Genomic DNA, 25,443 nt, shown 5'->3' with positions numbered 1-25,443 from the left:
TACAGCAATTAAATTTTTGAGGTATATAATAATAGATGTCACAGGATTCATATTTAAACAAAATATTGAAACTTAAAACAGTAGTCTATAATAATTGAGGTGTTCTATGACCATTTGTTTTAGTCTTCAGATTATTAGCTCCATATTTAAAAAATGTTGTAATTGTTTTCTGACTATAAAAAGTTTCATAAGACATGAAAATAAAACAAAAAGACCTTCAGAAATCACGAGGCAGTAATCAAAATACAGTAATGGCATACATTTTATTTTGTGTGCAAGAGAAACCATAGATAGGTGCCAGTATCAGTGTTGCTGATTAATTTGTAACTATGAGCAGGCTTATTTTAATATGCAAATTTTGAAATAATCTCTCATCAAAGAAAATTCCAATCCAGCAGCCTCGTACTAATAAAAGAATGGGTCAAATAATTCATAAAAAAAAAAAAAAAATTAATATCTAACAATAACCAAATGTAAAACCTGACCACAACTGTATACCCTCAGCAACAACTGTATGTCTGGTTTTTATTTTTAGTCAGTGGCAGAATGTTTTGTTTGACTTTTTTTCCCCAACAGCATAACTTATATCTACTTTGTAAGTCAGATCTGAGCCTTTAGTTGAAGAAACTACAAGAATTAATTTGCATTTTCTTTTCTTTAATTTTCACAAACTTAAAATAACACTGATTATAATGAGCAGGCAGAGTAGAAAAAGCATTTCATCAGCTTGTATGATTAACGGCCTTATACTGACAAGTGTTTGTTAAAGGTGAAGCTTCTTCATGTACTGAATTAGATAGTAGTTATAGATAGTTATTGTGGTGTGTAATCTTCCCCGTGGAAGAGATTTGTTTAATCCTGTTATAATTTACATAATAACACCTTTCTTAGGAAAATTTCCTAAAAAAATCAAATCAGTGTATTATTTTGGATGTCTCCCACATTAACATCCATTTTTCCTTCTTTTTCAGCTTAACTTTATTTTGTTTGTGAACATTGTGCGAGTGCTGGCCACAAAGATCCGAGAGACAAACGCAGGGAGATATGATACCAGGAAACAGTACAGGTTTGTATTAAACTGGCCAAAATCTAAAAAGATTGGCTAATAATTTAAAGTCTGTGTTGTTTGTTGTAACATTGGGCTATTTTTATTATCCATTTGTTGTGCTTCCATGATATGCTGTTTAAGTCACCAGTTTTTTTTTTCCAGAGGTAATGAAAGCAAAGAATGACTGAACAGGAGGAGATTATATGGGAGAGAGAACATAGACCAGGCTAATTAGAAGATTGGGAGCAGGTGTGAACAGAGGCAAGAAGGGAGCTAGGGAAAAGGAGACTGACACAAGAGAGCAAACAGGAAATATCTAAGAACTCAAATACAATCAAAAATACCTAGAACTCAAGAATCGAAATAAGACCAATGAAAACTCAAAATAAAACTTGAACAAAACCAAAACTATGACAGGCAATACCTCTGTGTCAGGAAAGGATGAAGAATTTTCAGGGAAAATATCCACAGTTTACTGTTAAGTGACCTGATTTCGAAATACAGTACTTAGGTAGGTAGTGTTTGCCAAACTTTTTAGTGAAAGGAAAAGCATGGTAAAATCAATTTTTTGTAAAAGTTATTCAAATAAATGAGTAAGTGTAACTGGTTACTACCAATCTCTGATCATTGTTGCTAATGCAGTAGTTAGGGCAACTGACTGACTTCTTTCTTACTCAAATCTGTTGCAAACAGTGTTTGCAGCTAAAAATCAGCAACAGGAAAAGTTGCAACCTTGTGCTTTCTTTACCTTCAAGCCTTTTCTCTGGAGCAGGTAACACAGGTGATAAATAATCAATAAAGCAAGTAATTATAGACCACATTTTATTTATGTCAATTTCTTTTTCAGCTGAAGTGATGATACCTATAAGAGTTGCTGAATTACAAACACCAGAATGTTAAAGTAGCTGGAGTTACAAACAATATTTAGGGAATCTCTTCCAGACAAACTTTCAGACTAATTAGTTTTTGTGCATAATTAATTTGTGAATGAAAACAGCTGTTTGGGGGATATGGCCAGAATAAAATACAATTTATGTGAGCTAAGGGAACAGAAGAGAATTAAACAGATGTAAATAAGCTAACAAATAAGCTCATCTGGGGTTCACTTTCAACTTTGGGACCTCCGCTGTATGTCTTCTCGTCTTTTCTTTGGTCCTATTTACTATCAAAAATCCATTGGTCTTTTCTGCCTTAATCTGCATAATGTGAAGTTGCAAAACAAAATGAACTTACTTACTTTCATGTGTGGATGGGAAAAATATGTTCAATGCTTATTACTTAAGGAGTTTTAACATTAAATGGTTTGACTATTTTTTAACATAGTCTCTATAGTCAATATTTTCAATACATTTATTTTTTCAATAAAGTTAAAAAAAACAAAGTGCACTATTGTGACTCTGCAAGTCTTTATCCATCTCTTTGCTCCATCATGTGGAACAGTTACTAAATGACATGGTAGCAATGAGTTAGACTTTAGTTCATGAATATTTAAAGCAAGATTTTCAAGGTATAATGTTTTTTCAACATGTTTTCAAACTCTAGATTTTTTAAAACATTATGCAATGCTAGGTAATTTGAATTAATCTTATCAGATATAGCTTTTGCCAGACACTTGTTTGCAGCAAGAACGACAGTTTGACGGCCATCTAGACTTTTTTTTTTTTATGTAAGGTTTGTATGTTTTCCCTGTGCAATAGGTACTTCATTTTCTTCACTTCATCCAAAAACATGCATGTTAGGCTAATTGGCATTATTAAATTATCCTTAGGTATATGTTTTGATGTGTGCCCTATTGAATACATCTCTGTGTAGCCTTGTGATATTGTAGGTGTTGACCAGACCCTGCAGATTTACTTTTGGTTCAAATTGATTCATATCAATTAAATTCATTTCATATAGTGCCAATTCATAACACGTCACCTCAAAGGACTTAACAGGCACAACACAATCAGATCATGCTGTCGGATTGGTAAAAGTTTTCGAAGGAAAACCAGCTGATTGCATCGAGTCATTGATTTAGGAGGATTCACTCCGCCTTCCGCTAACAGTAGATGTGAACACATATATTTTAAAGAAGATTTAACCTCTTGAACCACCTGGGGTTCTTTAAACCCACTTAATCCTTGCAAACTCATGGAATTTGTTTTTTCCCCATTCTTCAGCGAAGTGACGATGGGCTCACACTGAATGTGGTGCAATGTGAGACCCGCAAGACACCCAGATCACTAAAAAACATTCATACAGGCACATCTTCAGCTGTGGATAGCAAGTTTTGCCCAACAATAGGGCCTAAATTGCATATAAACATTTTTTTCTCTTGAGCCTTGTTTCTACAGCTGGAGCTGAGACAGCCTGTTCGCTGCATCCAATGTAAGTGACCCTCTGCTGCAAATCGGCCCAGGAGCTGGACAATAGCTACACTGCTAAAAGACTACAGTAGGGGATTCAGTACAGTACCTATCGAGTGTTTAGCTCTTGAAATAGACCTTAAAAGTAGATTGTGAAAACTGAAGGAAGTCTCAAAAGAACCCAGAAGGTCATAATGGGACTTTTTAGATTGTAAGCTAGAACCAAAACCTTGTGATGCCTTTTAGGAGGCAGCACAAGTTTCACTGTTTTCATGGTTTTAGGAGGCTTTGATCGAGCGGGGCCTTGCCAACTCACGATCCTTGAATCCACCATGAATTCCACTGTGAATCAGAGGATATCTGAAAATATGAGGCCATCTGTGGAAAAAAACAGAAAAGGTTTTATTTATCTGTAACTAAATCAGTTTCTTTTAATATAAATAAAAAAAGGAATTCACAACACTATGGGTTTGACTCTTAAGAGAAGATCATGCCACTTATTATGTACAGAAGTGCTTTATGTGATTCTGTTCCTGACTTTGTAAATGAAAGTTAAAACTAGCTTGCATTATATAAGCTTTGCAGCACTGAAAGACACACACACAGACATTCTGACACCTGCAATTATCTGTATTTTCCTCCCCTGCTGGTCCTGTCGTCAGCACGTCAGATAGAAACATAATAATTATAACATATCATCTAAAAGAAGACGTGCTTAGAATGCTGCAGATGAGACATTTTATGTCAACCGTATGCCCATTAATCTGAGCAGATGATGGTGATCAGGTGTGATTATCCAGTGACCTTATAAACATGCCAAAGGAAATTGGTTTCTTTAATTCTAAACATGTCTCTTTCAAGAAGTAAAGCAGCAAAACCTAAAGTAACTGATCATCAAAACTATCCAGGAAGCAAGGCACAGTTTTACTTGTGTCAAATTATAGCTCCATTTACACTACCTTTTTGAAAAATTGCCAAGATCGGTACATGTACCTTAACCGAGATAACTGTTGAGTGTAAATGGCATGCAAACTTGAACTGGACCGTGCCAGAAACAACCAAACCACGCTAAACTGGTACTAGTTCATCAGGAGGGCTTGGTGTGTTTCCGTCCTGGCACGGTTCACAGATAACAAAGCACATGAGCAGATCGCGTCATCTCCTTACAGTCAGCCTCTGTAATCATGAAACATCTGTCATAGGCTCAGAGGTTTGGACCGAAAATTCAGACGAGACAGACAGTGAAACTTCAAAATAATTTATTGAAAAGCTGCTTGCCGCTGCTCATCAGCTGGGGCGGGTTCAATGGATAGGCGGCAGGGATATGGACTAAGATAAATACTTCTGAAACTCAATCGGGGAAGGATAATAAGCTGAAAGTCACCAACCTGGCAAAGTTCAGTCTGAGCTCAGAAGGAGGAGTGAAGTCCGGAGGAGCTGAGTTCCGCAGCTTGAAACTGAGCCTGAAGCAGAGATCCAGGAGGGAAGAGGAGCAGTGACCAGCAGCAGCCAGATCAAACAGAGAAAAGGAGGGATCCAGGAGGGATGATCCAAGCCGTGGTCAGAAGACGGGTCCAAGGTCGGCAACAGGTGAAATCCAGAGAAACAGAACAGGCAAAACAGAGCAGAACAGGGGCGGCCAAAACTCAGAAGTCCTGGGGCAGAAACAGGTCAATATCAGGCGGAACAAACACATACAGAGAAACGCTAACACTGAACTCGCTGGAAGCTCGAATAATCTGGCACCAAGGGCTGGGAACTGGTGGCATAAATAGCAGAAGAAACAGGTGTTTCTGATCAGAGATAATTAGGCCTGGGAGGAGCAAAGCAGATAAGAGGAGGAGGAGTAAAACCCAACCTATGGTGCCAAGATCATGACAATACCAGACTTTCATAAAAATACAAGCTTCCTTACCTTGCCACACAATTTCCAGTGACGAGTCTGCTTAGCAGCATGATTAACCTCAACATCTGTTGTGGTTTCCTGCATCTGTAAAACCTGATTAGACTACAGTTTCTCATATCCACTTCCCAAAAGCCGTCAAGTAAATTCACCAAAGGTGGCCTTCTTCGCCTGACTCACTGCAAACAACGAAATATCACAATTATAACCAAACTTCCAGAATGTTACGGGCGCCGCCAGGTGAGTTGCTTGATTCCCTCTAGAGCAGGGGTGCTCAAGTCCAGTCCTCAAGAGCTACCATCCTGTAGCTTTTAAATGCATCTCTTCTCTAACACACTTGAATCGAAAGGCTCAATCTCCTCATTTAGCTCAGCAGAGGCATGGTAATGAGCCACTAATTTGATTCAGGTGTGTTAAAAATGGGGTGCATCAAAAAGTTGCAGGATAGTAGCTCTTGAGGACCGGACTTGAGCACCCCTGCTCTAGAGAGCAGTAGTTTCATAGATCATCACTAGGAGGCGAGGAATCGCGCTAGTGTGATGTGTAAATGGTCGTAAGGAACTGAGCTCTGCATCGTTAACTGATCCAAGACCCTTCTGAACCCAGCATGGATTGGTTTCAGAGGGGTAGTGTAAATTGGGCTGATTTATTTGGTGGATGACCTGTTTGATGACTCTGACTCTGTTTGAAACCCATGTATTTCTTGTAAGTTTGGGTTAAAAATATACCCCAACTTTTCTAATTAATTCCTGTGACTCCTCATGCTTATTATCGGTGCATGTCCACGGTGAGAGACAATCTAAAAAAAATCATACAAATGAATATAACCGTATATTGTATTTTCTGGATTTTTTTTAGACGATTTTTCTCACAGTGGACATGCACCTATGAGGACAATTTCAGATGCCTCCACGATTTCTAAGTGGGAGAACTTGCAAAATAGCACTGTGTTCAAATACTTATTTTCTCCACTGTATATACCCTTGTGATTAACATTGTGTAATCACCTTAGGTTCGGACTCGAACACACATGGAAATGATACCTGCTGCTTTTGAAGCTTTTTATTTTAAGTTTACTTTGGTTGTCTGTCTGTTTCTTTTCGCTTTTATGTTTACTGTTTGTTCCTCTAATGTCATAGAGATATGGAAGCAGACTTCTAAGAAATACTTTCTTTCCATGCACCCTTTCCTTTCTCTACCTCCCTCTCCCCTTAGTACCTATCCCCCTTTTATTTCTCACCTCTATTTCTGTGTCCATTGTATACGATTTTACTCCCAATATACTACTCCCACAAATAATGCTCAATAAAGTTTAATTTACAGATATCAGGCAAAACCTTATGGCAACAGCCATACTGGTCTGCTTGTGAAAGCAAAGCTGTTGGGCTATCAGCAAGGTGTGGGACATCAATTCCCAGAGCTATACTAGCTAAACAGGACGCACACACACAACTTTATTTCCTGCCAGTCGACAGTAAAATAAAGGCCACTTGTGTACCAAAAGAAAAAAAAATTAAATTAAAAGAAAAACATTAACTTTTTTACAGTCTTGGTCAGCACTTTCTTTAACACAGCAGCAGACCAAAGTAATCCACAGGTTACTGCAGTCTTTGCATCTCTCTTCCCATTTTGTATGTGTATATGTATTTCTATATATATATATGTGTGTGTGTATAAATATTTTTATTTTTGTGTATGTGTGTGTATTATATTTATTATTTTATATTATGTATCTGCCTAAGGATTATAAAACCAATATAATTGAAAATGTGTGTGCAGACCTGGAAAGGTGTATGCTACTGTAGTAAGGCCTGCAAGCCTAACACTGTGTCATCAGTTCTGTAGAGATGAATAGGCCACAATTATGGCAAGCTATTGGGAGATTTTATATCCAAAACAATACAGATAATATGAATACACTTTTAAGCAAAGTTAGTGGGTGTGATCTGTCTTTGAGAGGCTACTTAAAATGATCTCTGCCATTTTGAGTTAAAAAATAGCTACAGTATGATTTTGTTAAAGCTGTTGAACAGCAGGAAGAGTTGAGAAAACAACACTACTCAAATAGATGTCTGGCTTCAGTTGTAAATATTGTGTTTATTTGTTTCTACAGAAAACTGGCAAAGTCCACCCTTGTGCTGGTACTAGTTTTTGGCATCCACTACATCATCTTTGTTGGAATGCCTCATACATTTGAGGGATCGAGCTGGGAGATCCGCATGTATTTTGAGCTTTTCTTCAACTCTTTTCAGGTAATTTCTCCTTACTTCTAATTTTTTGTAATATTAGCAAAACAGAAATAAACCCTGAAACCCCTTGTTTTTTTGTTTTTTTTTTGCTAATAAAGGGCACAGAATAAAGCTGTGCATAGCATCCATTCCTGATTTTAGAGTTTAATTGCATAATTTAAGTTTTCAAGCTGAAATCAACTCTTGTAACCTTGTTTGTTCTTCAACCCACGTCTGAATTGCTTAGTTATTTTGTAAAATTGTCTTTACTGCATCTTTTGAGATCTCCCAGTGGCAGACTACCTGTTACCTTGACATCTAAGGATAAATAAAGCTTCACTTTTTCTCACTTCACTGACACTTAGCAGTTACTGTCTACTGTAGGTTGTGTATTTTCTGTGCCAAGTTTCATTTTATGTATTCCCAGGTGAATGGTGGCTGCTGCATCTGTTCTCTTACTGCACTGTTACTGTGGAAAATATTCAGTTATATACACAACAGTGTCGCAGGTTGAAGGCTGCAGGCTGATCATGTTCCCTCAAACACCCTTTATTTTTGTGTGGTTAATCAACAGGGGTCCTATAGATTGCCAGTTACAATACTTAATATTCCACAATACATTTCTGTCTCATTCAGGAGTTAATAGATTCTTATTTTGCTAACACATGACTCATCCCACTCTCAGATTGATCTTGCAATGTAACAATAACAACTCAATCCATTCTACAGATTAAACATAATGAAAGCAGCTTCTTTTCAATTCTTTCCTTCTATATAGAAATCAAAATGAGATTATTACCGATAACCACAACTGCAAATAAAATGTTGTAATTCTAGATTAAAAGAAGTTGGTTCTCTTGCATTGAAAAAAAAAATCTGAGTCTACAGTGAAAGGTTCTTGTAAAAGCATCGAGTCCATGGGCTTTATACATACAGGTGCTGGTCATAAAATTAGAATATCATGAAATAGTAGATTGATTTCAGTAATTCCATTTAAAAAGTGAAACTTGTATATTATATTCATACATTACATACAAACTCATATATTTCAGATGTTTATTTTGTTTAATTTTGATGATTACAAATGACAACAAATGAAAATCTCAAATTCATCATATCAGAAAATTAGAATATTACTGAAGACCAATAAAAACAAAGGATTTATAGAAATGTTGGCCAACTGAAAAGTATGAACATGAAAAGTATGAGCATGTACAGCACTCAGTATTTAGTTGGGCCTCCTTTGGCCTGTATTACTGCAGCAATGCGGCGTGGCATGGAGTCGATCAGTCTGTGGCACTGCTCAGGTGTTATGATAGCCCAGGTTGCTCTAATAGTGGCTTTTAGCTCTTCTGAATTGTAGGGTCTGGTGTATTGCATCTTCTTCTTCACAATACCCCATAGATTTTCTATGGGGTTAAGGTCAGGAGAGTTTGCTGGCCAATTAAGAACAGGGATACCATGGTCCTTCAACCAGGTACTGGTAGCTTTGGCACTGTGTGCAGGTGCCAAGTCCTGTTGGAAAATGAAATCTGGCTTTTCCAAAAAGTTGGTCAGCTGCAGGAAGCATGAAGTGCTCTAAAACTTCCTGGTATGTGGCTGCGTTGACCCTGGACCTCAGAAAACACAATGGACCAACACCAGCAGATGACATGGCACCCCAAACCATCACTGACTGTGGAAACTTTACACTGGACTTCAAGCAACGTGGATGAAGTGCCTCTCTTCTTTTCCTCCAGACTCTGGGACCTTGATTTCCAAAGGAAATGCAAAATTTACTTTCATCAGAGAACATGACTTTGGACCACTCACCAGCAGTCCAGTCCTGTTTCTCTTTAGCCCAGGCAAGACGCTTCTGACGCTGTCTGTGGTTCAAGAGTGGCTTGACACAAGGAATGCGACAGCAGAAACCCATGTCTTTCATACGTCTGTGTGTGGTGGTTCTTGAAGCACTCACTCCAGCTGCAGTCCACTCTTTGTGAATCTCCCCCACATTTTTGAATGGGTTTTGTTTCACAATCCTCTCCAGGGTGCGGTTATCTCTCTTGCTTGTACACTTTTTTCGACCACATCTTTTCCTTCCCTTCGCCTCTCTATTAATGTGCTTGGACACTGAGCTCTGTGAACAGCCAGCCTCTTTAGCGATGACCTTTTGTGTCTTGCCCTCCTTGTGCAAGGTGTCGATGGTCGTCTTTTGGACAACTGTCAAGTCAGCAGTCTTCCCCATGATTGTGTAGCCTATAGAACTAGACTGAAAGACCATTTAAAGGCTTTTGCAGGTGGTTTGAGTTAATTAGCTGATTAGAGTGTGGCACCAGGGGCCATCAATTTTGAACCTTTTCACAATATTCTAATTTTCTGATATGATGAATTTGAGATTTTCATTTGTTGTCATTTGTAATCATCAAAATTAAACAAAATAAACATCTGAAATATATGAGTTTGTATGTAATGTATGAATATAATATACAAGTTTCACTTTTTAAATGGAATTACTGAAATCAATCTACTTTTTCATGATATTCTAATTTTATGACCAGCACCTGTATGAATGCACAACTCTGTATCCATATTTTAATTTCTAAATTGCAATAATAATTCCTATTGCTAGCTTCTTCTACTCCTTTCTTCTTTTAAGCAATGCTTTAATTTATGCTACTGCAGAAAAATTTGAATACATTGAAGGTGGTTGATGTGATGTGACAAAATGTTAAAAGGTTCAATGATATTTTTCATATTAACTGTACTTATTTTCAACATAGAGGGAGATAATACTATTCAGGGACACAAAGTCCAGCATATAGACAACATTTTCAGCATTGCAGATGGACACTCATGGCCTGAATGTACGATATGCCTTGAGAATACAGCTACAGCATCGAGTATACCTTCTACCATGACAGAAACTCTTTATATTCTTTATTGAAGTATCACTTCATAAAAATCTTGAATTGGCTTCTGCATATTAAGCAAACCAAGCATTGCTCTGGTGGAAAGAGCAAAGGAAAGACACTGATTATTCTTCACTGTTTGCAAGATTACACAAAAGAAAAGACGGTCGATCTTTATGAAAGAAGCTGGAGAGAAATGTTCAAAGATCATAAACTATTATCTATGTTGTTCCTGGTTTTTAAAAACTTTTGAATTTTCATTTCATGCCGTAAGAAGATGAAAAAAAAGTCCTAAATTACTCTGGGTGACTGCCAGTGTCAGAGTTATTACTTTGCTTTCATATGCAGAGGAGAACCAAGATAATGAGGTTGATTCACTTTCATAATTAAGGTTACCGAAAGTAGAAAGAACTGTTTTGTGTGCAGTGCAGTCTTTATTTTCAGTCTTTTTGAAATATAAAAAAATTCAATGAGCATGCATAATATTTTTTACTTAAATTTGTTATTATATCTGACATAAAAGCCTTTTTTAAAGGGTCACACATCATTAAAAAATTTATGTTAGGTTTAAACACCAAACATTTTATTCAGTAACCTGTACAAAGGAAGACACAGAGAATTTTAGTATGATTTACTTGCAAGGAGAGTGATCAGAGACTGTTCAGTTACAATTCTCCAAACCACTCTGAAACAGCTCTGCCCTCACAAGCCTTTATTAAAGGAAACGCCCTAACTACAATGTTGGTTCCGACTGCTGAAGGGAGGGGTGAAACCCAGTCGGAACCAGAAGTCTGCATAACATCATACAGTATCATGAGATAAGAAGGCTTTCACTCCTTTCTCCGGTGTTAGTGAGTGCAATCCTCCATTCTCCTGACCTTGCTTTCTGCACACACTAATAACAAGCATTAGAAAGACAGCAAGTGAAACATTTCAACACTTTGTGTAATACAAGTATACAGGAATATGCAAATGTGTAAATATGAATGTATAAGTATAATATGATTAAAGTAGAATAACTTAATTAATCCAACAATTAATCCAACATTTCCCCCCTGTTTATTCACTTTAAGCTATTTATTTTATCATTCAGTAGTCACTTCTTTTCAGATTTTCAACTATGAAATCATGTTTTAGCTGTAAAGGGTACACTCAGAGGTACTTTAAACTGGTGGGTTACTGGTAATATAATTGGAATTAGGATAAAAGTCAGGAAAATGCAAAGAGATTTCATCCTCTGCGCTGTCTTCATCATCAGATGGGTATTCTTCAGTGGGCATGAGGGCATACATTTCTGCTTTCATGGGTGGTATTGCTGTGGTAATCAGTCTATTTAGCAGCGCTCTAATACATGGAATACAACAACATCCACATAAGGTCAAGATGGCGGCAAATACAGCTATAGACATTAAAATAGAAAGCACCAATTGTTTGTATTTACCAAAAATGTCTCCAAATCCATCCCACATTTTTGTGTCAACTCCAGAATGGTCTTTCATTTTGCTGTTAAGAGAGCGAAGGCCTTCAAGGGCCTTTGTGAGGCTGCCATCTGCAGCGGTGTTGTTGGGAATAAAGGTGCAACACTGATCTCCAAAAATTGAGCACACACCACCTTTTTCAGCTAACAACATGTCAACAGCAATACGGTTCTGGAAAGCCATCAGAGAGGTAGCTGACAATTGTTCATGGACGGCGGAGAAGCCTTGTTCTGTTTTATTTCCCAGCCTCTGGACGTTATAATGGATGTAGTTGATTCTGTCTACATTTTTATTTATAGTGCACCACCAGCATAAGAAAGATTCAAATCCTGCAGAAACTTGATTGGCTAGTTTATACTCATCAGGAACACCTCTGGGTACACCAATGCTATCAATATAAGTAGGGTCATCTCCACTCCATGCATCTTCAGATGCCCTCCTCCTTCTAGTATGCTCTGTGTGAGGTAAAATGCTGTTTGCAGTTGTTAACAATTCATCCGTTGTGAGTGATGTAACAGAAACAGGTAAAATCAAGGTGACAGCAGCACATAATCCAGTGGTGTTACATGGAAGTTTGTCAAACAATTTGTCATCTCCACACCACCACCAGATGTCGCTGCGGAATTGAGGTTTTTTAAAAAAAAAATGGATACCAGTAAAATACTTGCACATTGTGTTTCATTTAGTGTGCCTAGTTTCAGGCCCACTCCGGTCCTGTTTACACAGGTGAAATTTGCCACAGCTACTTTTTTCAAAAAGATCGGTTTCTTTTTCTCAGCTGTGGTCAGGGGATAGATGTTATCCCAATAGGTGCAATTATCAGATGGGACCGTATAATTCATTCATTAGAAGACATTGAGGAGTTATGGTGGCAGGAACCACACGTAACAGCGGTCTGGCTCCTATACACACAAGACAATCCGTGGACACTGTTTTAGCTGCTTGTTCTGCCATTAAAAGCCAGTTGTTTGTTTGCCCAGAGATTCCAGTGATGACTTGAAACAATTCATCTGTTTTAAGCGGACCATTAATATTTTGAATTTTTATCTGTTCACCTTGGGCAGAAGTAAGAATCCCTTGTATCTCATCTCCTTCTTGTGTAATATTTACGGGGCACAAATACAAAGGCCAACATGGATCGGTTCCACTAGACCGTGCACATAGAAATGAGGAAGAACAGCCTTCCTTCTCAAGGGGTTCTGCCGTGGAGTTTATTATCATAGTGAAAACTTTGGAGGCATGGTTAACAGTGAACCCTGATATTCTACTCATCCATTTCTTAGCTAAAGGTGTCCATCCATACGATCCCTTTTTCCACTGTCCAGTGGTTCTAAATACGTCTCCCCAACCATTATGAGTTCTTTGAACTACGCGAGGAAATAGGTAGAAATCATAACCGTGCCAATTTCCCGGGTCATGTTTAAATCTTTGCGAGAATGTTTGAAAAGTAATAGTCACCAACCTGATTACTCTAGTAGAGTTATAGCAGAGATAGACGTCCCTTTTACAAATAGCTGGATCATGAGGGCAACAAGAATCCTTGCCCTGAGTGAGAGCTAAAAACAAAACTAATATGAATAATCGCAACGTCATCTAGGTTCAATCTTCAAAAAGTGTTCTATGGGTAATCTTTTTACACAATGGTCTACTTGTATAGTTAATACAACTAATCCTTATTTGTGCATATTAATTATGTTTTTGATAAAAATGCTTTGGCTAAAATGCCATCAGAAGGCTGATAAATAGAGAGGAAAAAGGGACAAAAGAGAGGAACTAAACCTAGAACAAATAATGGATGTCTATTCTATTAACATTTCTCTATCTGTAGAATGGGACTGTTTTATAGGTTTTATTGTCAGGGGGGCCCCCTGCCCATCCATGCCCAGGGCCCCAAATTTCCTAAATCTGCCCCTGCCTATAGACCATCATGACAGGAAAAAATGGATTTTCAGCTGGCCCCTGACCCGCCAAAGGATTTGGCAGCTCAATTAAAGGAAACACTCAATTTCAGGTTTGGGTTCAGGGGCTGGCTGTGGGGAGATTAAGCCTCCCCCCATATCTTTTGACCAAGCCCCCACAGGTCCCCCAGAACGGGTAACCCTTGTGGAGGTGCTGGGCATAGGAGAATAAGCCGGTAGATTCTCAACTTTAGGAGCTGGCAAGACTGGGGCTGAAGCAGAAGCAGCAGCAGCACCAAGTTCAGTTGGGTCTTGCTGTAAAGCTGCTTGTGCAGCTGCTTGTGCTTGCTGTCTTTACGATGGGTATGTGCAAGGGTATGGGTTCTTTTATTGTGGTTCTGCAGGCTCCTGTATCACACAAAATTTAACAGGAGTGCCCTGGACCATCAGAACTATTTCTGGTCTATAACATTTCTTAAAAAAAAATCTTCTAGGTTTAAGACATCCATATTTTCACCCTCTATCTCTCTAATAGAAAATGGTTGCTCATCTAGTCATGCTGAGCTTCCTGCATGTTGTGGTTTACTTTGACAGTGTCTAGCTATGTGGCCTTTTTTTTCCACATGACCAACACGCTCTGGAATTATCAGTTGAGCGTGATCCAAAACCTCTTCCCCTTCCACGGCCTCGGCCTCGGCCCCTACCTCTGGACTGCTGATAAAACACAGTGTCCTCTTCCTCCTGATAAAACACAGTGGATTCTTTAATGTGATTCTTTTTACTTTTTATGACTTTCTCTGCATGCAGGGCGTGATTTATATAGGTTTGGAGCGTTCCACCACTCATGTTTATGTAGTGGCGCTCAACCCATCCTTTGATTTCTGGTAATGACCCTGCGTGTAGTGCATTCTTCAGCTGCTGTTTAAATGGCCCCTCATCATTGTTATCAAAGAGCAGTCCACTATGTGCTCTAAATATCTTTTCCATCCTTATCCTGTATTCATCAAAAGGCTCGTCACGCTTCTGTGTGCATCTCCCTATTTCTGTGTAATTTGCTTTCTTCTGATACCTGGCCCTGACACGATTAATCAGATGCTCTACAGCTGTTTTTAAGTCTCGGGAGTCTGGTTGCAAAGGGATAAGGGGTTCTTGGTTTGTAGTTGGCACAAAATCCCCTTTAACATGGTGCCATTCTGATCCTAATTGGCACATCCAGACTTGCTGAACCTCCGCACCATTCAAATGGTAAGATCTTCTCAGATTCTCCATTTGAATTATGCATTCTTCCACATCCTCCTTTGGAGGGGGAATTCCTTCTACTGCTTTTCTAACATCTTCCTGTGTCCAGGTTCTGTATACCATTACTGTGGCTGGTTGTTGGGCATTCCCCTCAACCTGGCCTGCTAAGGGGTTTGGTAATTCTATTAAAGGAAGCGTGAGGACTGCTCCTTCACCTTCCAGGTTCACAGGCATCACTCGGGGTGCCCGTGGAGACAGAATGTCATTAAATGTTGTCGCTAAAGTTTTTGACCAATCCCCTACAGAACCTTTGGACCTAGTAATATATCCCTGGGAGGTATCAGCTTGTGGAGAAGCTACTTGAGGAGGGGCTATTTTCAATGGTGCTTCTACATGTTGTGGGGGAGTATATCGTGGAGGATCCCCCGTGGGTGAGAGAGCTGAGGGATCGGCTGCAGCGGCAGCACCTCCCATTGGTGGGAGATTATGTATTTGATGTATCAGGTTAGAATAGGGCCCTGCGTACTCATCATCCTCCTTTCTATGAAACATAACCGATCTTTCCTTTTCCTTTTTTCTTTCTTCACTTTCCCTTTCTTCCTCTTCTTTCTCTTTTCTTTGTCTCTCCCCCCTCTCTCTCTTAGCTCTGCGCTCTCCCTCTTCTCTCTGACCTGCCAATTTCATCCAGACCATGGTTTGCATGTAACCTTCTTTTGCCATCAAAGTGTCTTTATTTTTGCTTTTTGTTTTTATTTTTTGTTGCAATTCTTTAATGTTTGTGGTGCTCAATTTGCCTATTAAAACCGTAGTTTTTTATCCAGTAACACAATGGCTCTACTGCCAATGGGTCATCATTTTCGACTGCTTTCCAATCTTTGCACTGGAGTTTCTCTAATAACTTCTGTTTTTCTTTACTTTGCCCTTTTCCCATTTTGAACTAAATTTGGGCCCAGTGGGTTTTCAACACCTGTCGTGTTCTAAACACTGGGGCTTCAGACAAGATGGTGATCAACTACTTTTTGTGGTAAAACTCACTTCAACCTTTAGAGGTGGAGTTTTCTTGTCTACAAACATCCACAAAAGCTCACCATTTAACCCTTGTCTTTTTGGTATGAAATACAGATATCTAGTGATATCTATATTTCCTTTCACACACACACACTCACACACACACTGCGCAGTTAACTTTTACTTTATTTTAAACACAGAGGACGCCGCTATCCTATGCAGAATTTAACTAGTTTACAACTCGGGGAGCCTGCCCTTACAAACTAGGGGAGCCTGCCCTCCCACGGACTTTAACTGTTTTAAAATTTCTGTTTTACCTGATAGAGTCTAGAATTGTCAGGGTTTTAGTACAAAAGGGGAATCTCGTGACCCCACGCTGAGAGGACTTCAAAAGGGGAATCTCGTGACCCCACGCCCTTCACTTCTATCTTTTTTTTTTTTTATATATTATTATATTTTTATACATTTTTTATATTTTTATATATTTTTCTTCCAATAATTCACTCACTCCTTATTAAAAGAAAAACTACTCACAATTCTCTGCGTCCTCGGAATGCTTCAACCGTCGGACCCCAGCCTGTAAGGGAGAGACCAGTCCCGTAAAGGGTCTCTTTGCTGCGGCCGCAGGCTTATCTGGATCTCACTCACCTGCTGGGGGTCGTCGGGTATCTTGCAATCCGGCTCGAAGGACCAATTAATGTTAGGTTTAAACACCAAACATTTTATTCAGTAACCTGTACAAAGGAAGACACAGAGAATTTTAGTATGATTTACTTGCAAGGAGAGTGATCAGAGACTGTTCAGTTACAATTCTCCAAACCACTCTGAAACAGCTCTGCCCTCACAAGCCTTTATTAAAGGAAACGCCCTAACTACAATGTTGGTTCCGACTGCTGAAGGGAGGGGTGAAACCCAGTCGGAACCAGAAGTCTGCATAACATCATACAGTATCATGAGATAAGAAGGCTTTCACTCCTTTCTCCGGTGTTAGTGAGTGCAATCCTCCATTCTCCTGACCTTGCTTCCTGAACACACTAATAACAAGCATTAGAAAGACAGCAAGTGAAACATTTCAACACTTTGTGTAATACAAGTATACAGGAATATGCAAATGTGTAAATATGAATGTATAAGTATAATATGATTAAAGTAGAATAACTTGTACAATTAATCCAACAAAAACAAAAAAAACTCTCCATTTCAACAGAAATGTTCTAACCAACGTTGTTATTCTCACTCAAACCCTAATTTCTGCAGGGACATCACTACTACCCCTCACTAAGTTTCGATATTAAAACCAGTCGGCAGAATAAAGTTTAATAGGCTTTAGATCTGATAAAAAAAATACTACATCACTAAAAGTTAAATGAATTAAAAACAGCAAAAACTATATTTTTGTTCACCATCTGAACGTTTACTTGTCCCTCAGGAGATTTAAATGTTTTACTTTCAAAATACCGACAGTATAAAATTATATTTCCTTTCCTATTTACAACAAAAAACCATCCCTCAGCCAGATATGAGATGTAAATTTTTTGTATTTGACGCAGTTAGGGAGGAATTGGAGTGGCTGTGACTCTTTGTGTGAATCTTTGTGATAGAGAAATGCTCTCAGTGCTCAGAATTCACAAAAGCCCTTTGCACCAAAAGCACTTATAACTGGGAAAGACATTGTAAAAATGCTTCATGAATCTAGTTCATTCACTGCTTTAGATCAGAAATAAAATCTCTTCACTCGCATTTCAGATGTCGGCCTGAAAGCTCATTTATTTTTAAAAAAAGAAGGAATATTTAGGGAATTGTAAGTGCGTAACCTCACATTTGAAGCTGTATTATAACATTAGATATTTTAGATGTATCCCTGAATCAGTTTTATGATGACAAAGAAAAAGTGTCTGACAGGATGTCATAGATTTGCTGTTATTGCTGCTTTACACCCTCTAAACATGTTACTATGTTCCGCATGACTGTTAGGTTTGAGTTCGTTGTTGTTTGTCCTTCATGTTACTTTGCTGGCTACCTGTCCAGGAGGTACCCCTCCCTTTGTCTTAAGAGTGCTGAACATGTGCCCCACCTGCATATTTACAACAATGGGTGTCAAGGGCTCAAACACGGTTGTGGTAGTATTACCGAGATTGTTTGGCTATTGGTTTTACCTCTCAACTTAAAACAAATGAGTTATTTAGCAGAACAATTATTCAAAGATCATTAAAAAGTCTGCATATAAAACGATTTAAAAAAACAAACTATGATTTTTAAACAGCCTAGCCAAAGCACAGACAATAATTAATTTTGAGATGCTGTGATATAACCTTAAACTAGCTTAAACCTCCTAGAGGAGAAGAGAAAAATTAAAACAATTCTGCAAAGAAGAATGTGTCAGCCGTTTTAGTGGTGATGGGAAAGGCTCATTGCAGGGTATTACAAAACACAAACCGTGATGGCTGCTGTCACCAACGGTAGCACAAATAGTTTGGTGGCTTATTGGGAATTTCTTTGCATCCTGGCCTTTGAGAACTTTTAGCCTAATTTATGTTGTTTGAAAGGATGTATTTGCACACATTGACAAAATCATTGGTACCCAAGTGAAAGAAAACCGAAAATGGTCACAGAGATAACTGGAATCTGACAAAAGTAATAATGAATTAAAATGTTAGACACTGCTTTTCAACCATGCTTCAACAGAGTTTCTTAAAGAAAAAAAAGAAATATGATAAATGAAATGAAACAGGCCTGGACAAAAATGATGGTACCCCTAGAGAAGACTGAAGATAATGGGTGTGTTCGAATTTATGGGCTGCTTCCTCTGAAGTCACGATTTTAAGGCCGATTGCGTCATTGCGTGGCGCCGAGGTCTACCACACAAAAGGTTATGCTGGTGGATGAAACGTTGGCCTCTCTTTCCTGGATGGTGAACACTGGTAGCTGAAAACCAAAAACCATAAAAAGGGTAAAGACCAGTGGTACTGGTTGGCAGGGAGGTAATGTTGTGTTCAACCCAAGGCAGATAATCAGACCACTTGATGGGATCAGGTTCAGAGATCATGCCGAGTTTTGACCTCTGACTTAGCTCTCTTGGTCTGGCCCTCAGTTGGCTGTGAAATCCAGAGGACAGGCTGAATTTGTTTTAAGCCTTTTGGCTTTTTTCCCTAGCAGGGAAGGGGAAGCTGGCCATAGATGACTGCAACATAGATGGAGTTAATAAGATGGGAATCCTTTAAAATAAACTTATTAGAAAAGAAAAAAGAAACTTGAAACTTAGGAAGACTTTAAACTGCCTGCAGGATAACAATCATATAGTCAGGATTATAATGGAATGGTTTAGATCAAAGCGTAATTATTAGAATAGCCTGATCTAATGTTCCGACCTATATAAATCAAAGAATCAGTAGCATTGACTTAAAAAGTTGATGTTCTCTGTATTTTGCTTCAGTTTGATATTAGTGAAACTGAGCTGTTTTACAAAGAATATGTACATTTTCTCTCTATGTCTACAAGACTGGTAGAGACATACTGTACCAGGACCATAAAACATTAATCATTTATTGTCTTCACTCTAGTTTGTGTTGATTTACTGTATCACATGAATAGCTTATCATGGTCTGTGGTTGCAGCATAAAAACATTGAAAGACAGAAAAACAAAAAAATCTACACGCTGTTTATCAGGATCCTAAGCTTTTAAAGCAATGCTTAAAAAGATTTAGTTTTTTTTATTTGGCATATTGAAGACCGTAGCACACTATTAGGTTAGGGGAAAACATTGAAAAGCAATTTTAGTTTTGAAAGATTCAATAAGCATTCCTCGGATCATGATATGGCAAAAAGGTACAACTAAATACGGCAACCTTTCACTGCCTACACTACACATCACCAGTCACCAGAACTGCAGGATGCACTACTGGATCTCTCCTCTGATCGCATATTACAGTAGTTCTTAATGTACTGTAAATATAGCTAAATAGAAATAAAATGATCTGCATCTCGCTCATATTAAACACACCAAAAACAAGTAATCTCATGTCCCTGTCAACTCAGGTGTAGAATCCTCTCCCTATAAATATTTAATTCTCCGTGAGAAAATGTCACTCATTCTTTAATAAGATTGTTGTCAAATGGAGATGCAATGTTTGTTTTTAAAACCAAATTTGTCTAACGGACCTAGTGAATCATATATACATATATGTATCTATATATATCTATATATATCTATATATATATATATATATATATATATATATATATATATATATATATATATATATATATATATATATATATATATATATATATATATATATATATATATATATATATATTTATGTATGCACAAAACTACGACACAAATCTGACTAAATCTGGAAATAAAACAACGTGATAGGCTGTAAGGAGAGCAGAGACAGAGGACACTGAGTTTACTGAAGAAAACCTGTAGCTGACCAGGTTCGCTCTATGGTGACTGAAATCACTCTCTTTGTGAACTGGAAAAGTTAGAGTTTCCCTGTTTTCAGGTTTAGACAACTTATTTTTGGTAAATCTGCTTTATGAAACAGACCGCTGAAGAAATAGGTTTTGTACAAATAAAAAAACAACAACCACATTTTGGGCTACTTGAGGATCGGCAAGAGTGACCTGGCTAAGGTTTGTTTCTTTTTAAGTCATCCATGCATTTATAACCTCCCATGATTATAAAAGCTTAGATCAATAAGTTCAAGTCTCATTTAGAAATGTAAATCAACATAAGAATTGTAATCAAACCTAAGTCCAGCATCGATTTTAACATCTAAGAGTGTGACAACAGATTTCAAATAAAGGATTGGAGCTGAGAGATCATCACAAGGAGGATTTTTCTTATCATGAAAAGCAAGTCGATTGCAGCTTGTTCTTAGGTGCTCTTGACATCTTTCATTGATTAAGACTGTTCCTGCTGCACTCAAATAGAAATAATTGATTATAATTATACAGTAAAATAAATTGTTCTTTTGCTTATAAAGATGTATATCTCTTTTTTTCAGGGTTTCTTTGTTTCCATTATCTACTGCTATTGCAACGGAGAGGTGAGTCGACATTTTCTTCTAAAAGCACATTTAGAAGAGGGAAAAGCTAAAAGCACGCAGAAATAGAAGACAATTATAGGTTGCTAAAATATTGGCCAAAATTGCTATTAAACCCCAGTTAAAGACACAAGCAATGAGCAAAAGTAAAAAAAAAAATGTTTCTGCCTTGTATAACTGGATAATCTTCTTTAAAGTTTATACTACAATACTTTGTCAATCTGCAATAGCATATCCGGTGATAAAACAATATAATTTTAAGCCACTTATATTATATATATATATATGTGTGTGTGTGTGTGTGTGTGTGTGTGTATATTTATACATACATTTTCGGTCATGCTTTATTCCACCTGGGATCGCAAGGGGTGCCTATCCCAGTTGTCAATGGCCGACAACTCAGGCTACAAAACTTGAAAGTCACCACCAAAGCTTTTGCTTAATTTTTCTGAGAAAAGCAGTCCCAGTGTACAATATTTTAAAATAAACCAGCTAGCAGAAAAAAGTATGATTTCTGTAAAGTTTTCTATCAAAGATAGTAACCCCCCCACCCTTGAAAATTAATGTATTGATATAGATTTAATTTAGTCCACATGCAAACCTCAGATCAACAAGTGTTTTATTCAGAAAGAAGCTGACATATCTAGAACAAGCACTGTCACTAGCAATGTGCAACAATGTGTTTCAGGCAGCTGCTGGAGAATCTGTCTGTCAAAATTAATGTGCAATGCTAGCACTAGGGTGTGCATTCCTTGTGTGTGTGTGTCCTTACAAAAACAATACCAGCATCATGTCCAGTAACATCTGTTGACATGCCTGGACAATATGTTTCAACATATTAACACTCTCATTCATTTATATATTTTTATTTTTTTTAGTTTGTGAGTGTGAAAGTATTGTCAAATGATTGTATTGTATGCTCAAATTTGGCCAATAAAGCTGGTTCTGATGCTGATAACACACTTTATTACAACAATATTGTGCGTATTTACTCACAAATAAGGTTTAAATGTGCTCCCTAAAGGGTTGTGAGGAACAACCCTAATATATGTTCTCCAAATCCGAGTTAGATAGGTTAAAGGAGCAAAAGGTACAACATTTACTATAAAATTAATAAAACATTATTCTCATTTGTCACCTGGGATGTAAGTTTCACCATTTAAATCTAGTGGTATAGTGCAGAACTACTTGGGTACAGTGTCAAGCCTACGTTTACTTCCTGGTTCCTGAGCCAGTCCTGAATATTTATGGTATTGCCTAAAATGAGCATACCTTCAAAATGGATTTTTATACACATTTTGATTAATACCTGTAGTCCTCAATACACCTACATTGTGCACTGGCTACCCATCTTTTTCTTTATGCTACTTTTAGACCACAAATGCTAGAGGCAGCAGAAGCAGCTAGTTTAAATGCAAAGCCAATGGTTGACGAGCATCAAGGCAAAACAAAAGGTCCTACAGCGCGTTTTTGAGCAGCAGTAGCAGCGCTTCAGGAGCTTCTGAGCATCTGGCGCATGTCACGCGCTGCACAAGCACCAGATGTTGGAGTCAGAAAATTTTAACTTTTCTGCTCGACACACCACATTGACCATTCAGAGCATCTGATCTGGGAGCTGACAGGGATAAGACACAGCATTGCTGATGCAGATCGCTATGAATACTTCCCCTGAAACAGTTTATGAATGCCTAAATCAACTTAAAATGTCGGAACCTGCCGGCAAAATATGTTCTTTTTAAGGTGGACTTTCTCTTATTAAAGCTACTTTTTTTCCCACTTATAACAGCAAATATAGAAAAGCTGCTCTCTGCCAATTGAACGCAGGAGCAGCAGAAGCATCAGATGCATCTGGACACAGCGACAAAGCTGCTCTTGATGCGCATCTGACCTTTAAGTGAATCAGCATCTAAAATGAGGCAGCAGAAGCGCCTGCAGTCTGAACATAGCCATCCATCCATCCATCCATCCATCCATCTTCTTCCGCTTATCCGGGGTCAGTTCATGGGGGTAGCAGCTTCAGTAGGGAGGCCCCGACTTCCCCCCCAGGCACTTCAGCCAGCTCCTCCACGGGAATCCCAAGGCGCTCGCAGGCCAGCTGAGAAACCTAGTCCCTCCAGCGCGTCCTGGGTCTCCCCCTGGGCCTCATCCAGGTGGGACATGCCTGGAACACCTCACCAGGGAGATGTCCAGGAGGCATCCAAATTAGATGCCCGAGCCACCTCAACTGGCTCCTCTCGATGTGGAGGAGCAGCGGCTCTACATCCGGGGGGGACTCAGATTATCTATCTATCTCTAAGGGAGAGCCCGGACACACTTCGGAGAAAACTCATTTCAGCCGCTTGTATCCGGGATCTCTTTCTTTCGGTCATGACCCAAAGCTAATGACCATAGATGAGGGGCTGAACATAGCATCAGGGTAATTTACAGCAGTGTTTCCCTACCTTTGTTTGACTTGTATACCCCTTTAGGCATTTTGTCTTAAAGGTTGTGAATAAATGCCTTACAGGTTAGACTAACATCATGTTTTCCACTTGTTTTGCTGCAATCTTAAATGATTCAAGTATAAACATATTCATGCAGTTCTATTTTATTATACAAACAAGATACAAAAAACACATATGATACTGAATGACTAGTATTTGCAGGATATCTAAACAGGGAGCAGGTGATAGCCAAGACAAACAACAGAGGCTTCTTTTTCACATTCTATATTATTGCAAAGAAGGAAAACATTAAATTGTTAGTTGGATAACCCTGATTATTTACATCAACACACAAAAATCCAAGGCCTACAATGCAATTTTGCTAAACTTTTGTACAAATGCTTTTTGCAACGTAGCGAGGAAAATGAGATCGCAGTCAGCAATACATACACTGGGAATTAATGTAAGTAGGCAACACTCATTCCATTCATCTAAAATTGCATTGATTGAATATCTGAAATATGTTTCTGGTATAACCGTTTATGCATAGGGCCCATTGTAGACTTGCTAACTCCTTGCAAACTAAGTCATTTCCATGGTTATTTCTGGCCTGCATGGGTATTAAGTTGGTTTCAATTACATCCTTCCCTTAAGGTGATCAACAGTTTCTCTGTCAACGAGAATGCATTTGTACTTGCCTTTTTTTGCATGTTTGTTCCTTTCTTGCAGGTTCAGACAGAAATAAAGAAAACATGGACACGCTGGAACCTGGCCTTTGAGTGGGAGGGTCCAGTGGTCTGCGGCCGTTACCGTTACGGCTCTGTGGTTGTCGGTCTCAACAACAACAGCACAAGTAGTCAGTCTCACCTGGCCGGTGGTGGCATTTCCACACGCTCCACCACACTTGCTTCTAGTCGCACTTATCGATGCACAGGAGCTCCTTCGATTAACGTGCATGCCACCCTTCCTGGCTATGTGATGACAAACTCTGATCCGTCCATACCCGAAGAGCTTGAGGACAGTGGCCCCAAAAGAGTGGACGATATCTCATTGAAGGAAAACCTGCCTGTAATGAATACAAGCGTAGCAGCTGAAGATGAAGAGGAAACGCTGTAGCGGATAAAGATATAAACAGACAGTGAGCAACACCTCTGCAGATTGTTGCTCAAATGCCGTCTTGTGTAATATTTTGCTAAGCAGGGTAGCTTACATAAATCCCAACTAAAATTGAAGAACACTGAGAGTCCCAAATGGATAAGTGAATGTTTTATAAAAAAAAAAAAGAAAAAAAGTCATGCATCTGTTTATGCAAAACCTTTCCTATGGCTCAAAGGAGGGGGGGGGAGCTTCTTTTTTATTCCAGTGACACCCTAAATAAGACGCCATAAGGAAATTTATACTAGGATTCCAAAAGATATTTGGATCCCAGCTGTGGCCCAGATGCAGCTGTTCAAACCAAGTGTATGTATTTTAAACATATTTGACCTTGTTAATATTAAAATGTAAAAGCTTACTCTGCACTGGTTTTAAGGGCTTTATGGGCTGTTATGGACAGATGGTGTATGAAGACATGAATGAAGACATCACTCTCTGTTATGCTGCCACATAGTAAAAATAATACAACTGTGAGGCTTAGAGAGCTGTATTTTCCTTTTGTCCAAATAATTCTGGAGGCCACTCACTAAATGTGTTCTTTAAAAAAAGAAATGTACAAAATGGTGTGCTTCTGCATACAAGTACTGAATCTGGAAAACAAATATAAGACTGGTAATATCCTTTTTCTTGCTGCTCACTTGTTTGAACCTTGAATTAAGAGCACATCCAAGACTAATGTGAGGCTCAAAAAGCAGCCCTCAGATTATTGTTTACATAAAAAAAGTGTTTTTGGGATGGCAGTGACAGCAGAAGTAGCATGACAGATGTAGAA

General features: G+C 38.4%; 1 protein-coding gene across 1 annotated transcript; it reads left to right on the top strand.

The window, feature by feature from the left end:
- Positions 1-971: 971 nt before the first annotated feature.
- Positions 972-25,212, top strand: LOC119771851 (parathyroid hormone 2 receptor-like; the record flags this gene model as incomplete). The annotated part of the gene is made up of 4 exons (XM_038268032.1): positions 972-1,066; positions 7,413-7,551; positions 21,055-21,096; positions 24,246-25,212. Coding segments are annotated over 4 exons (663 nt in total), but the record flags the coding sequence as incomplete, so codon positions are not given.
- Positions 25,213-25,443: the final 231 nt, after the last annotated feature.

Source organism: Cyprinodon tularosa, unplaced genomic scaffold, assembly GCF_016077235.1.
Source record: "Cyprinodon tularosa strain WSP-4 unplaced genomic scaffold, ASM1607723v1 ctg690, whole genome shotgun sequence".
Lineage (NCBI taxonomy): Eukaryota > Metazoa > Chordata > Actinopteri > Cyprinodontiformes > Cyprinodontidae > Cyprinodon > Cyprinodon tularosa.
This window is presented reverse-complemented; position numbering and strand designations above follow the sequence as displayed.